This window comes from Talaromyces amestolkiae (genome assembly GCF_001896365.1).
Source record: "Talaromyces amestolkiae strain CIB chromosome Unknown scaffold4.1, whole genome shotgun sequence".
Taxonomy (NCBI): domain Eukaryota; kingdom Fungi; phylum Ascomycota; class Eurotiomycetes; order Eurotiales; family Trichocomaceae; genus Talaromyces; species Talaromyces amestolkiae.
Window position 1 is genome coordinate 677,241 of NW_024468040.1, and position 14,712 is coordinate 691,952.

At 46.2% G+C, this 14,712-nt stretch overlaps 4 protein-coding genes across 4 annotated transcripts; 1 reads left to right on the forward strand and 3 right to left on the reverse strand.

Annotated features, from left to right (window-relative positions):
- Window positions 1-1,397: 1,397 nt before the first annotated feature.
- BHQ10_002814 (uncharacterized protein) lies at window positions 1,398-3,563 on the forward strand (the record flags this gene model as incomplete). The annotated part of the gene is made up of 1 exon (XM_040875001.1): window positions 1,398-3,563. One exon carries the CDS (start codon window positions 1,398-1,400, stop codon window positions 3,561-3,563), a length of 2,166 nt encoding a protein of 721 aa, XP_040731318.1.
- Window positions 3,564-4,038: 475 nt separating this feature from the next.
- BHQ10_002815 (uncharacterized protein) lies at window positions 4,039-6,254 on the reverse strand (the record flags this gene model as incomplete). The annotated part of the gene is made up of 4 exons (XM_040875002.1): window positions 4,039-4,842; window positions 4,968-5,661; window positions 5,715-6,139; window positions 6,237-6,254. 4 exons carry the CDS (start codon window positions 6,252-6,254, stop codon window positions 4,039-4,041), a joined length of 1,941 nt encoding a protein of 646 aa, XP_040731319.1.
- A 360-nt stretch (window positions 6,255-6,614) lies between these two features.
- BHQ10_002816 (uncharacterized protein) lies at window positions 6,615-8,974 on the reverse strand (the record flags this gene model as incomplete). The annotated part of the gene is made up of 4 exons (XM_040875003.1): window positions 6,615-7,214; window positions 7,280-8,791; window positions 8,859-8,879; window positions 8,942-8,974. The coding sequence occupies 4 exons, from the start codon at window positions 8,972-8,974 to the stop codon at window positions 6,615-6,617; spliced, it is 2,166 nt and encodes a 721-aa protein (XP_040731320.1).
- A 2,277-nt stretch (window positions 8,975-11,251) lies between these two features.
- Window positions 11,252-13,316, reverse strand: BHQ10_002817 (uncharacterized protein; the record flags this gene model as incomplete). Its single annotated transcript, XM_040875004.1, has 5 exons — window positions 11,252-11,364; window positions 11,421-11,857; window positions 11,906-12,237; window positions 12,311-13,017; window positions 13,070-13,316. The coding sequence occupies 5 exons, from the start codon at window positions 13,314-13,316 to the stop codon at window positions 11,252-11,254; spliced, it is 1,836 nt and encodes a 611-aa protein (XP_040731321.1).
- Window positions 13,317-14,712: the final 1,396 nt, after the last annotated feature.

Consider the following 14,712-nt stretch of genomic DNA (forward strand, 5'->3'; position numbering starts at 1 on the left):
CTACCATGATCTGTTACAATGCATTCTCAATAATCAGGTCGTGACATCCCAAAAAAAGACCAGATATATGTGTATGACTGGGTTATGTAAAGGAGTATGAATCGATTCCCCGAAGGAACCACCTTCGTATGTTCACAAAAGCTAGATAGACTGGCAAAATAATGAATATAAAGGCACTAGTCGTTATTAATCATCATATATCATTCTGAATATCAAGTGTGGCATCGCAAATGTACAGAATAGCATATAATTGATATAATATGTATTAAAATACCCTAGATATCACGGCTACATTAGGAGGAAGATATGCTATTCCTGGTCATCTTTCTTGGCTCTATGCTATTTTATTTAGCTATGTTGAGTATCTTATCGGCACACTCTTCTTAAGTTTTTTTACGGTGTGATTTAGGGCTGCAATTTCGATATTCTATTTCCTAGACTCCGCGACGTACTCCCAGGATCGATCCAAGTCATTGCGGCTTTCATAGACGGTCTTCAGGTATCAAAATCAGCTGAGCAAGTCCTGTCACATGCATTTCTCGACAGTTAAGCTGAGTAAATAATTACCCGCCCACTTTCACATGCAAATCCAGCTTGAACCACGTACTCGATTTTGTATCACGATACACTATTCACATTTTTGACACCATGATCAATTGAAGGTGGAATATATTGAGCATCGTGTTTCAATAGGGTCTTTATTTAAAAAACAACTTGTAGCAATTAGTACTGTGTAGACAAACAATGAAAAGAAGCGGCTAGTCACGGGTGGCATACCATCCCCGAATTTGCATGTGACTCGAGTCATTCCTCGAACATCTCCACACTCGACAACAACAACAATCCACAACCACCGTCGTCATTAATCTTGATCTGTTACTGATTGGACACCATGCCTATTTTGATGAGTGCTGCTTCTGCTTTATAACATTGTCTCTCTAAGCCGTGGGCTTTGCATTCTATTCCACCTGACTACCCCGGATTTTTCTTCGTTTGGTTGCGACAAGTCCGATGTTTTGCCGGCTGGTGGATTGTTCTATACATCTATGGCATACAAGGCCCGGCACACTTTTTATTAGCGTCATCATAGAAGATACAGTATATGGACTTCCAAAATGATTGGTAGGTTCATTGACAATTCTTGAGCCTAGCGATAGTCAAGGCTGACAAGACAGATCACGTCCTGGGTCGACCGTCCACGCAGTTCAGAAAGATACAAGTTCTGGCTGTGGTATCTTTTTGGTCTTTATATTTATTCCGGTACGTCCTCTAACTACTTAATATCCTGGTAAAGATGATCCTAATACTGACGTAAATAAAGAGGCAACAACCACGGCCCCCCCGGCCTCCGCAGTATCTCAAACCACCTCCGCAACCGGCTCACGCCATGGCAAACCATGGTCATAACCCTCCTTTGGCTCTACGTAGCTCGCAACTTTTCCAAAATCATGGGCTTCGAAAGCCCCGAACCCTTGGCAAACCTCTACTCTCGATCGTATTTCCGCGCAACATGGATCACAACCGCACTCGATGCCGGCTTCTGGACCGCCATGAAAGTCAGACCTAAATGGCTGAAGGATATTGCCTCGATGGTGTTTACTGCTTACTATCTGATTGCCGCGGAGCAGGCAGAAGAAAAAGTGCGCAGGGTACGCGCTACGCTGACCGTGGAGCATTTACGTGTTTCGTGGAACAAGGCGACGACGCCGTATTTGAAGTTTTTTAATGGGCTTGTGAGGCCTAAATATACGAAATATGCACCTAGACAGATTAGGATTGCACGGCCGAAAGAGTCGTCGTATCGAGAGCCTGTCAATGCGTGGCTGTATTTTGATGGTACGCTGGCTGAGTTACGGGAACAGACGCAGTTGGTGCTGGATGTCCCCGGTGGTGGATATGTGGCTATGGATCCTAGAACAGCAGATGATAAGCTTTTGGCTTGGGCTGGGAAGACTAGGGTTCCGATTCTGAGTCTGGATTATAAGAAGGCGCCCGAGTTTCCTTACCCGTATGCACTCAACGAGTGTTTTGATGTGTATAGGGCTATAGTGGCGAGCAGAGGCCGATGTGCCGGTCTTGGAGGTCATAGCCGTCCTCATATCATTGTTTCTGGGGACAGTGCAGGCGGTAATCTGGCGACGGGTATGACAATTATGATATTGCAGTCCGGCAGGACTGAGGCCAGAAAATGGCTGGGAGAAGTCCCGCTGCCTCCGCCAAATGGATTGGTGCTGATCTATCCTTCGCTGGATATGAATATCGGCAGTTGGATGACAGAAGAGCAGATGTCTCTAATTCAAGATAGGGGTATGCGCAAGACAAACGAAAGAGTATTACGACGGAAAAGTGAAGATTATAGTCGATTGACCCCGAAGTCATCGCGTTCACTCTCTTCTGATTATCACGATCAAGCGTCCCCTGTGAAGGACTACTTTAGCAACCGTCCTCAAAACAAAGACTCGGAAAAGTCTGTAACAAAAATCGACCCAACGGCGCAAAATCAACCAACAAAAATCAAAACACGAATAGCAGTATCCTCCATGATATCCTACTTTGGAGACCGTATCCTCACGCCCGAAATGATGCGAGCAATGATCATCCTCTACATCGGCCCTCACCATCGTCCAGATTTCAAAACCGATTTCTTACTCTCACCCATCCTCGCACCCGACGCAATTCTGGCTACATTCCCAAAGACATATTTCATCACTGGAGAACGCGACCCGCTCGTCGACGACACAGTCATCTTTGCTGGGCGCATACGACAAGCGAAATTACACCGATTCCGTGAACGACAGGATTTAGCATTGGAAAAGTCTCGTGTTGAGTTCAATGAAAAGGAGCACGTAGAGGTCAACCTGATACCGGGTATATCCCACGGATTTGTGAACTTTCCGGGAATTTTCCCCGATGGCTGGAAACATATTCATAAATGTGCGAGGTGGATTACGGAGTTGTTGGAGTTGGCTGCTGAGAGGGAGCTTAGGAATTCTTCTTCAAGTATTGCTTCTACGGTTGAGAAGAGCTTGAGAGCTTCCGATTCAAAGGACTTTAAGCAGCAAGGAAAACAGCAGGATAGCAGACGGAGCTCTCTCGCAGAGTCATCGGCAGATGAGGATCATCCCCTGGAAATGAGTGTGACGAGGTTCACGCCTATCAAGCAATCCGTCGTCGAAGGCAACGAGGGCAATAGCAAAGCACCTTCCCGGTCTGATGCACAGAACAAATCTGCAACAGACAGATCGAAGCGAAAGGATAGCACCCCTTCAGCACAGCAACCCCGTGCCCGTCGACCATCACTAAGTACATCAAACCTCAAACCGCTGTCCTTCCCTCTGCATCTCCCATTACTCAAAACAGTCAAGAGCTCAGTAAACAACACGGACACCAATGGCTTTCAGGTTGAGAGCGTGGACGACGATGATGACGGCACGAAAAGTGCTGTGTCCGAGAATGGAAAGACGTTTACGCGGTTGCCGAGTGAGGAGGATCTCATAGGGAGACGGATGGACGGGTTGGCGGGTGGATTGATGGGGTTGGGAGAGGGGGCTAGGACGCCTTGAGGGATGTATTTGACTTATAATTCGGAAAGATAGAATAATTGTGATCGAGGTGATGTATAAATGTACGTTTATGATGTCATGACTTGAATTTAGAATGAATATGACCTTATCAAGCCTGGCGAAGGACATACCACATGTGCAAATTCCCTCGTTTTGTAGGATGTTATGTGATTCGAATGTCAAGATTGGGACAACAAAGATTCACGCACGCTAATACCAGTGTGATGAGAGTTGTCTATTGAGTAATTACAATCTGGCACATAGTTAATGGACAATGTTGTTCAATTTCTTTGCTCAATCTCAATCAAGGTCAACCCCTCCGCTTTTGTAGAATGTAGACGCATTCGATGCGCATAGACCAGTCTAAGTAGATTTTTCGATGGCTACATGAGCTTGTAACTCCTCGAAGACCTGAAACCCAAAATCCTTTCAAACCTGAAACCCAAAGTCCGTTTCCAAATAACATAGCAACTGTTCAAATTGACATCGCTGTCTCCATCTGTTTCTCTGTTGCCTCTGTGTAGCCTTTCATTGTGTCGATCACTTTCTGAGGAAACTGGAGGTAGGCGATATGAATTGATCGTTCAAGATGGAGCGAGGAGCCTCCATGAATCTTATTGTAGAGTAAATGAAGTCCGACTCTCATGAAAAGCTCATTCTCCAAGTCCTTTTCCGTCCAGGTCTTGTGAGGTGGCAATTGTAAGAGGGCAAGCTTGTGACGAGTTTCATCGTCTGGATGGTTCTCGTTGACAAAATTGGCAACATCGTTATCCACCTCCAAGTCTGTGTTAAGATCTTCCTCTTCCCAGTTAGTGTCTAACATCTCATCCTCACTGTCAATGTCATCAGGTATTTCGTATTCTTCATCACGATCTTCTTCGTGGACTATCGATTCGTCATCGCTGTCCAGTCCAGCAGTTTCTGAGGAGGAGGAGTGTGGAAGAATGCCCCCCCTGCTGTCATATTTGAGTGAGGCGTATCTTTCTGGAGCTCTCCGAGATCGTTTCTCCCTGATTACTTCCGTAGCTGCTTCCGATCGTTTTTGGTTTCGGGCCGTCATTTCCCTCAGCAGGTCCTTTCCTTCTGCGCTTTGGTGGCATTGATCGATTTCTGGTTGGAGGGCTTGTAAAAGTTGAATTATTAGTCGTTGTATCGAACGATCTTGAGCATTTGCAGCCAGTTGTAAGGTGGCTTTCTCCGCTTGGCGAGCACCACGGAACTGGTCGTGGCTGTTTGGCGTCCACCTCCGGACAACTGTGAGTGGAAATTCCGAAGTGATCTGCTTGGAAGTTAGCTGCATATTCTAATAGTACTTYCCAAGCCAGTCCCCCTACGCATTGAGAAGGGTTTACGTGAAGTACTTTTGTTGAACTTGTTACATGAGACTTAGGACAGGAGACTTACCCGTAAAGCTCTACCAGCGAGCTGGCTTTCTTGACAACGACTTCTCGGCAAGCTAGATATGAGTACACGATTGCATGCTTTGTGTAAGTTCAGCCCGACTGCACCGACATCATATAGCATGATGAGAACTTTGAGAGTACTCTTCGCATCGTTGAATAGGTCTACCATTTGCCCCTTAGCTTGGTGGGACAGGTCGGCATGGAAAACTCTCGCGTCGATCAGGAGTGCCCTCAAGACGGTCTCCAAAAAAAAGGCGTTAGCAGGGATGACTTCTCCAATTATCAACTTCTGATGTTGATTGAACTGGGCTTTGTTCAGCTGCTCAATGACTTTGGCTTTGAGAACTTCCTGAAACGCAACACGCAACGCTGGAGAACCCTCACTGAAGAAACTCAAAAGCTCCTCAGCTGTCGCAGCAAGTCTCTCGCCTTTACCACGCGTTATCCGATGTATCATCTCTGCATTAATCCCCTTGGCTCTCCACAGTCGCAAAGTTGCGACATGTGTGTCGCCCCCAATAGCCTCCATGATCGCGTTGAGACGAGCCAGCTTTGTCGAGAAATTGGCCATTGCGAGCTTTCTCAGGGGAATCGTAGACACCGGAAAGTCCTTCTGGTCCCTTGAGCTCTTACGGACCGCAGCAGTTGGAGGAGCTATCTTGATATCTGTTTTCTCACCCGCCGAAACATATTCACTAAATAAATACATGTCAGTATAGTTTTTGAAGCGATAGAAAAGTGAACTTACTTTGCTGCCGCGCGGTGCCACATCTGATATTCAACCTCTTCGGCCGGGTGGAATTCCGCCTTGGCAATACAATAGTGAATCTTCTTGAAGAGAGTCCCAAGCTTGACTGACTCGCCATTGTGTGTCTTCAAATGTGATCCTTGAGACCTCTGTATACAAATCAGGTCAAGTAGCGGTTGGAAACGAGCAGCGACTCTGAGATGGAGGTTTTCCCTGTAGCCGAAGATCTTTGCAAGAGACTCAGTATTCATGAGTTCGATGCGAGCAAGATGGCTGGAAGAAAGCTTGGAAAGTTCTTTCGTGGGATCTCTACCAGGCTTCTTGATAGCCTGAAGTACTTTTTTCAGCTCTGGGTCACCTTCTGCCTGAGCGTACAGATCTTCTCGGGCAGCTGGCCATAGAAGACCAACAAGGCCAACGAGATCCTGCCACGGAACAGTTAGCGAACTTGAACATTATAAGTAAGAGATTTTTATGTATATGGCCTTCTCTGTGTTTGAATAGAAGTGTTGAAAAACATACCTGAGCTGCGTTGAACATCGGAGTTGCGGTTGCCAGTATGGTTTTTGGAAACTGATGCACTCGTAAAACGCACCAAGTGTCAGTGTCAGGGTTCTTCACTTTTTGGGCTTCGTCCGCAATGAGGAGAGAATAACACTGCGTATGTTCCGATTTCCATATCGTTTCTGTTCTAGGCTTTTCTTCGAAGATCTCTCTCTTAGACTTTGAAGAAAACCGGGGTGGGTCGAACGATTTTCCTGGATAGTGAATCACTTCCGTCTTTCCAGTCCTGTTCTTGTGCGTCATGTATGAGGTGAGGATGATCGCTCGGATGGCGCTTTGCGAACGACAATTGAATATGTATCGGATATTTTGAGGAAGAGAATCCAGATTAGGATATTAGCGCATAGCAATATGCGGGATTTGATCAATATCCACACTCGACCGTAGCGTCATATCTTCGTAAGAAAGAAACACCCGAAACAGAGGCCATTCATTGAATATTTCAACAGCCCACTGTCGGATCAAGGTTGGAGGCAGAACAATTAGTATCGGTCTGTAACACTGTTCGCCGTCGTCATCAAATTCCGTGTAAAGAAACGTGTGTAAAACTGCGGCAAGCAGAGCTTGCTTTGTTTTGCCGAACCCTGTTTCATCGGCCAGTAGTGCACCATGAATGCAGATATCTCTGAGCTGGCTAGCAGCAACACGAACATCAGCCGCTTGAGGATGGTCTAGCTGTCCGGTACCGGCGAGTAACAGTTCCGCATCTACATAGCCGTATAGCTTCAAAACCACACCGACAGCTCCACAGAGTTGGTAGTTGTAGAGCTCCGATTTGACAAAGTCTTTCAGAAGCTCGGACTTGTAAAGCCCGTTCGGCTGTTTCGTAGCAAGTAAAAGGCGCATACAAACGTCTAGTGGTGGTCCAGCACGACGCTGTGTGCCAGAAAATGCTCGTTGCATCGTGTAGTACTGAGCTTGCATCAATTTGTCATTCTATGACGATGGTTAGCTCCTTGATCTCTGAATGGAAAGTTCTTTGGAGTGAACAGCTGCCGTACCTTTTCATCATATGACTCTTCCTCGATAGAGTCATGACGAATAGCTTCCTGAATGTTTGAGATGATCTGCCGATCAGCATTTGCCAAATCTCTAGGGAGCTTTTCCTGTGTCACCGTCGCTGAATTTGCATTGCCACTCAGATTGGAAAGGACTTTGAGTTGGAAACTTCTCTTGCCCTCCTCAGTCTCGACATCGAAACCACTGTAATATGCAAGGAAATCATTCTTGTTATCGAAGGCCTTTGGCTCTGGTGGAAGCCCGACCTCATCGGAGTTGCTCGCCGGAATACTCTCGAGGTATTCAATCAAGTTTTTGTTCACATTCTGAACATTGACAGTGACATCAGACTCCGCGGTTGTGAAAAAGGAGGCGAGAGCCGGCAACGGCTCGAAGCTTTCGAAGAGCGAAACACTGTTGTCTTCGACGGCGGCAAAAAGGACTTTCACTGTGAAGCTGCTGAAATCCTTGTTGTCAAAGATAGAAAGAGTTTTGTCCCAGTCCCCGATAAGGATGTTGACCATTCTCTGTTCCTCGCTGGACGTGATGGTATACTGTAAGTGAAGTCTTCTGATGTCCATGCCAATTTCTGGACAACGGTACAGTCGCCGAAGACAGTCTTTGAATTGGAATATTGTTTTGAAGAGTCTGGGATCTGCATTGGTGGGTAGCTGATAGATATCATCCGGAATGGTGATTTCCTTCTCTTCCGCTGTCTCCAGCACGGTCATGAGCTCGTCGTAGCCAACAAACTTTTTGGTCCGTTCCCAGACGACTGTAACCACAATCGGTGTGGCATTGTCTGCAGTCGCTACTTCTCCTTGCGGTGCGATTTCGGGAGGGTTAAGGGTGTCTGCTGCTCTCATCCACCCGGGGATGTGAGAAGGTGCGACAGATACCTTAACGGTAACTCCATCGTTGCCAAATCGTGAATCCCAGCATTTAGACTGAATGCAGTTCCTCATATACCTCAACAGAGCCCAGCATCTGTTGATCGACTCTAGTCTATGTTCTTTCTCGAGGGGGCCCAGTTCTGGGGGAGGGCATTTCCGGTTGTATGTGGCAATTGTGAGATCAGGGTATTTTTGTGTAAACTCATTTCGAAACCGGGAGTTTTTGGAAGCGTTTGTGGCGGGCGCGAAGCGAAAGTCCTTCAAGTCTTTTTCAACGTCAAGAAGAATTGCTGCAATGTGGCGAGATCGAATAGTACTGTCAGGATTGTCACCGAGCGGCCATTTTTGGTCGGGCTTCACGCCTGTGTATGCATCCTCATTGCTGAGAATCAGTAGGAAAGCACTTTTTCGAGATAGCCCACGGCAAACGGCATCGAATCGAGGGTAAGATTTCATCAACGGCCAACTGATGACCAACTGTCTGAGGTGAGCGACCTGTGAATAGCCTACGTATGCGGCCGTTTTCTGCTCGTTGCCCTCTGTCTCAATAAAGGTCGACGGGTCAGATGACCGCCCAGGACAATCATTGATTGCATCCTTGCCAGTGATACCTTTTCTGACCTGTAAAACCATATTTAGTATGTTTGTCTATAGTTGATTATCACCGCACATTGACAGGGAACCGTACCTTCTTAGTCTCCGACGGGCCCTAAGACGCATATTCGCGTTAGACTGCAACATCCTTTGTTTGACTACGAGTATAGTACTTACCTGGTCACTAGACGATCCTCTTTTGGATGCCATGATGCGAGAGGAGTATTTTGGAGTCACAGAGTGAAAAGACAGCCAGGGAGTCGATCAGTGATAGTGCTGGTAGAGTGAAAAAATGAAGAGCCTTCTCAACACTCCAGTGAAGCCGTGAGTTGATAGCTAATCAATCAGTCGCCCAGAAAGTTGTTCAAAGTCTCCATCCATACGCTGTTCTCTTTGTCTCATTTGTGCTCAGGAAGCACTGAAACCATGCCCTCTGGGACTGTAAAGAGCTGATCTGAAACCTATGCAGTCCAGTAAGTCTGTAGATCAGTCGCCTCTCCTTCGAAGTACTGGGATATTTGAAAAAAAAAAAGTGAGAAAAGAAGGAATAATAAAGCAAGGCGTCTCTCGGCCTGCTCGAGATGAACTAGACAAGAAGTGGAGGATCGAGGGGGGAGATAGAGAAAATCTTCAGAAGCTTGTGATCGGGCAAAGTAGTTCAGCCGGATATCTGATCTTACCTCCGCAGTAAGGTCGCCGGGAAGTGAAGTGCGTTGGTTTTGGTTTGAAGCTCTGAAGTGAGATCTCGTGAGACAGTCAAATTCTAGATAGCGTCAATATATGTAAATTTTGTTCAGACAGGAGAGAAAGTATGAGAAGCATACCTTGCCAGATGAGGATCAGATCTTGTCCGACACGCCGACTTGAAATGAGGTCGATATCAGAATTAACAGTCTGAAAAAATGAAGTGCGAGTCCGTTGACACCCTATGTGAAGTTATATTGTGAGCTATTGGCTTAGTAAATTAGTAAGTCAATCGAGCTTCAGACCTTGTTAGAGTGTCGGACTCCAGGTGAGGTGGATGTCAGATGGAAAGTCTCCGCAGATAGCGCGAAGAAGCGAGTGACTACCTTTTCGGTCAATCCCTAAAAGAACTTTGTGAGACAATATCCTGTCAGATAACAAGAAATATTAGATGAGATCCCGACCTTGTCAGGAAATTGAAGAGACAACTGATGTAAGTGAAGCGGAGGCGAAACGAGAGCAGAAGCCGTCGACACTGCAGAACAAACGCTGACTAGACAGCGAGGTCTCTCAAGGTGTTCGTAGCCCAAAGCTTCAGTCTGAATTCCAAACGACTGATGAAAGTGCCTTCCAAGGTTGTGGATGAAGCTGATGAGTGCCAACTCAGGAGCGAAGAAGACGTTGATCCAAGGGAGAGGGCAAAAGGAGAAGAGAAGCCAAATGATGATAATAGAAGATGATGGAAGGAAATAGAAGAGAAGGTGAAAGAATGGATGGAGGGGGATGGTGGAGGAAAATGATGGAGGAAGGCGATAAAGCAAAAAAAGATAAAGAGATATAAGGAGGCGGCTGGGAAAAACACGAGCCAGTGAAGGCTAGTGGCGAGTTTCACAAATGTAAACAAACAGGCAGTGATAGCGGCAGTGTCCACCTCAATCAGAAGTTTCTTGGCTAGCTAACTTTCTAGTCAGTAATGTGTTTTCATAGACTAGTCGTTTAACTGGACCATTGTGAATCTATCTGGGCAGAATGGCACCGAGATTGTTGACCTCTCGAGAAAAGTCCTTTGTGAATACTAGAAGGATATTATCAAGAAGTACTTTCCCATGAACTCTCCTTATGATGAGGGCTCCTAAATGTCTGTGTTGAGACATCTATCTACTCTGTGTGCACCTAGGCGAGGGTATAGGTATGCCCTCGCCTAGAAAACACTATGCCTTACCAGGCACCGCCTACCACACGCGGGGAATCCCGTCACTTTATCTACCTAAGTAAGGCTCCAGTACATAAATGCTACCTATGTAGCATGGTCTGCTTGTATGGAAAAGTACTTTGATTGCTCATTGACTACATAAATGCTATGTACCTAGCATGGTCTGCTTGCTTGGAAAAGTACTTTGATTGAATGTTGCTTATCGACTACGTAAATGCTACCTAGTATGGATTGCTTGCATGGAAAAGTACTTTGATTGCTCATCGACTACATAACGACTGTGGAAATCACGTCAGCAGGAGACCGATAACATATTCAGCGAAAACATAACACGCGAATTTAGGTAATGCGCGCAGCATAGACAATACCAGAGACCCAAGAGTATGCTGCATGTAAAATGTGAGCCTGATAGAGATAATCCCGCTTAGTAATGTCACGTTCGCATGATCATGGATGATAATGACATTAATGGAGGGAAAAAAATGTAAGGATGTTTGAGTGAACGAGGAAGAGAGAAACATTAATGGGCGTAGAATCGTGGACATGCTGTGTTGAATAATATTCGACTTGGCTTGAGGGTGAACCAACAGTCAGTTGGTCAAAACAATGGGGTGTCCGAGAGGGTTATTATTGTGATCGAGAATCGTCAATAGTGAGTAATCTTGAGTGAAGACGGCGCGTATCAGCTTCGGATCGGAGTGAGCTAAGATCTTGTTAGCAATTCGACGACGTAAGAAAAGTAGGAGCCAAGTTGCATACCATTGCGAGGAAAAGACGTCGAGCAATCGATTACAATATGATCATTGATCATACCATTCACAATCCACGGATGGTAAAGGCCGCCCGGCTTAAATCGATTGCAGTGTTGATCGAGGCGGCTATGATCGCGAAGAAGCTCTATTCCCCAGCGCGGTTCGGGAATCCAGAAGTCGACTCGTCCATGGCTGCCTGGAGACCATTCACTGGATATCGGTACGCCACGTCCTACCACCTTGTTGAAAGCCCTGTAGAACTCATCCTGGTATTGAGCTTCCACAGGTCTCAGCCGTGCAGCAGTTGACATTTTCCCTGCCGAGCAATGCCGCAGCCTCTTGGGCGAGAAATTCTGGAGAATCTGTGTACACAAGATAAGAATGTTGGGAAAGTCGTTGGCTGGGAATGGCGAGGGAGACGTGCCGATTAGATACTCGACATATCTAGATAAATCAGCATAGTATTAGGAAAATAACTCCGAAAAACTTTACTTTTCATGTAGCCGAGATGCTAGAACAGCAATATATTCCGTTTCTTTGCTTCCAACATCACGCAAGGCCCTTTGAATCCATCCATTTTCGTAGCATACTCTAAGGCCAGGATCTGTTTCATCTGATCTATCAAAAGGAACGAATCCCTCCTCGAGTATCTTACACAACACATTCTTGGCCTGCGGGGTGAAGCCACCTCGGGTTGGAAAAGATCGTGTGACAACAGTTCCCTCGATTTTCTCGAACACTTCGTCATCTTTTGCCAGAACATCGACCACATCGGCTGTTGTTATCGTGGATTTTCTCCCATGTTTTATCTCAGAACGGAACACCTAAAATCCGAGGTTAGCCGGAAGTTACCCAAAAGGACTTTCGATATGTGAACCGGTATAAGTAATGACATACACTGAAGATATACTTAACAATCGAAAGAACTCCTCCGGGATGTCCATTGGTGAGGCCGAATATGTAGTCGCGAGCGCCTGCTTCAATGGAGTACCGCTGAGTAGCATCCCAAGAACAAATTCTTGTAACAACATCATCGAACTCGTGTCGGTCATAGAATAGGCCTATACCGTCTGCAACGAGAGGAGTCAACGAAACAGTTTGTTTCGCAGTAAAGTTAATGGGCGTGCGGTTATCGATAGGATCATAATCTGTGCCTGCTGCGGGACTACCGTAGGAACAGAAAAGACACAGTTGGATCTCGAATCTCTTCTCACCCCGAATATCTTTGACAATGTCTTCCCAGAATGTTGTGTCTCTGTAAGTTCCCTGTGCTTCATCTATGATAATGACGGTATCTTTGGCGAAAAATTCCTTGATTTTGTGAACGTTGCGGTACTTCACCCGGAGAACCTCAGCGAATTTTGCCCAGGGGTCCTCACCATCTAGGTCCTCGAGACATCGGCGCCAACCTGAAATGAGAAATACCTTCCGGTCGTTTTGGCGAAGAAAATCTCTGAACAACAATGCAAGTGTTGACTTTCCACTTGAGGGTGTGCCACGAACATGGATGATTTTTTCAGCATCCACCATGTTTGCAAGGACTGCAACTGTGCCACTCCGGGCACATATCCTGTCTTGCGGGCCAATGTATGGAGATTCGTCGCCTAATATTATCATTAGCCAACGCACGATATGATGAATGATGGCGAATCTTACACTGAACGTGACCTTGTGGTTTGACAATGATAATGTCAAGCCGTGGATCCTTTGATGACGGAAATTCAGGCGAGACATTCTGGTGCACGTCCAACAGAGCCAGATCATCTGGGTTGATTGCGCTATTGATGGGACGGACAGGGCTGCAAAGAAGGAGTTCCAAGAAGATGGGCAGGCAATCGGGAAAAAGAATGCAAATCCTCTGTCTGATGTCGTCGATATGATCAACACCAACAGTAACTCTCATAGCGAAATGACTTTGGAGCTTATCGGAAAAAGCACACCACAATATACGCTCAGAATGTTGGGGTTCAGCCATCTTTGGTGGATTTCGAGTTGGGCGAAATAATGAGGACAGAAGTTTATAGGCCATGATTGCTGCCAGAATCAAGAGCTCTGAGGAAAAGTACTAGTGAGGAGGAAGGCCCACGTTCGAAATGTGAGAAAGAAGAAAGGGCAGGCAAAGGGAAAGAACTTTTCAGACAGTCTGATAAGTGAGGAACGACCAGGTTTGACAGGTGAAGAAGGAAGGACAACCAGAAAAGGGCTTTTCAAGATGATAAGAAGAGAAAGAACGGAGGGTGTTTAATGTCAGGAGGTTTCTGCCTGTACCAGACCAAAAACACGAGGCAGGTGTCGATCACATGACATGCAAAGTTTGGACGAAAAGGAGATCAGGAGGAAATTGGTTGTGTCGGCGGTGTATTATCGGTCGACCGTTGATGGCATCACTACAATACCGTTGCCTCCTCCTCCTAGCTCAGGCACTAGCCTTGCATCATCATCGGTATTTTCCGATTGCTTCTTCTGGACTGGGTACGAATATCGGCCATCTAGTAAATTTCTGATCTTGGCTGACTCCAATATTGTCTATTGATATGTGCTAACTCACTGCAGGCCTGCCTAGAGAAGCGCCAACATATGCGTCGGCAGCGAGTGATCGAAGCGGTGTCGGTATTGTACCGTTGCCTCCCAAATCTAGCCCTGCATCATCTTCGATATCTCCCGTTTCGAAGGCTGGCTCAACAAAGTCTCCAAGCGCCAATTCAGTACAATTGGCATATCGCACGGTGTCAACGCCAGAACCAAAAGAGAAGCTGAGTCGGAGATTTTTGATTACAACAGAACTTATATCGGACATACAAAAAGTAATAAAGAGGTCATTTTTGGGACTGTATGGGAGCAAACATGGGATAGTGAAGGTAGTTCAGTTGATGCGGTTCTACAATGGTTGAGACTGGAGCTGTCAATACGGGCAGAATGTGGGAAGCAATGGAGTCAAATGCTCCGTCTTCAGAACAGCAGGTCGTTAATGCTCCAGTCTCCGACTATTTGGCTTGGGCCGTTGCATTAGCAACTGCAGCATAGCCAGAGGAATTGATATATGCATCATACGATCCAAGTCTCAGGCTGTCAGACGCATGACAGGAAGTACTGTTGATGACCTCGAATGCATCGCACTTCCGACTTTATGTCTATCAGAGCATCTGCTACGCTCCAAAGCTCTCGGCTGGACGAAATCCGCCCTCAATTAGTATCCCTTTATGTTTATCGTCAGTTAGTCTAACCGCGGACGAGCTGCTCAAACTTTATAGCCATTTATGTACGTAGTTGCTTTGGTCTATGATTTGTTTTTCTAATCC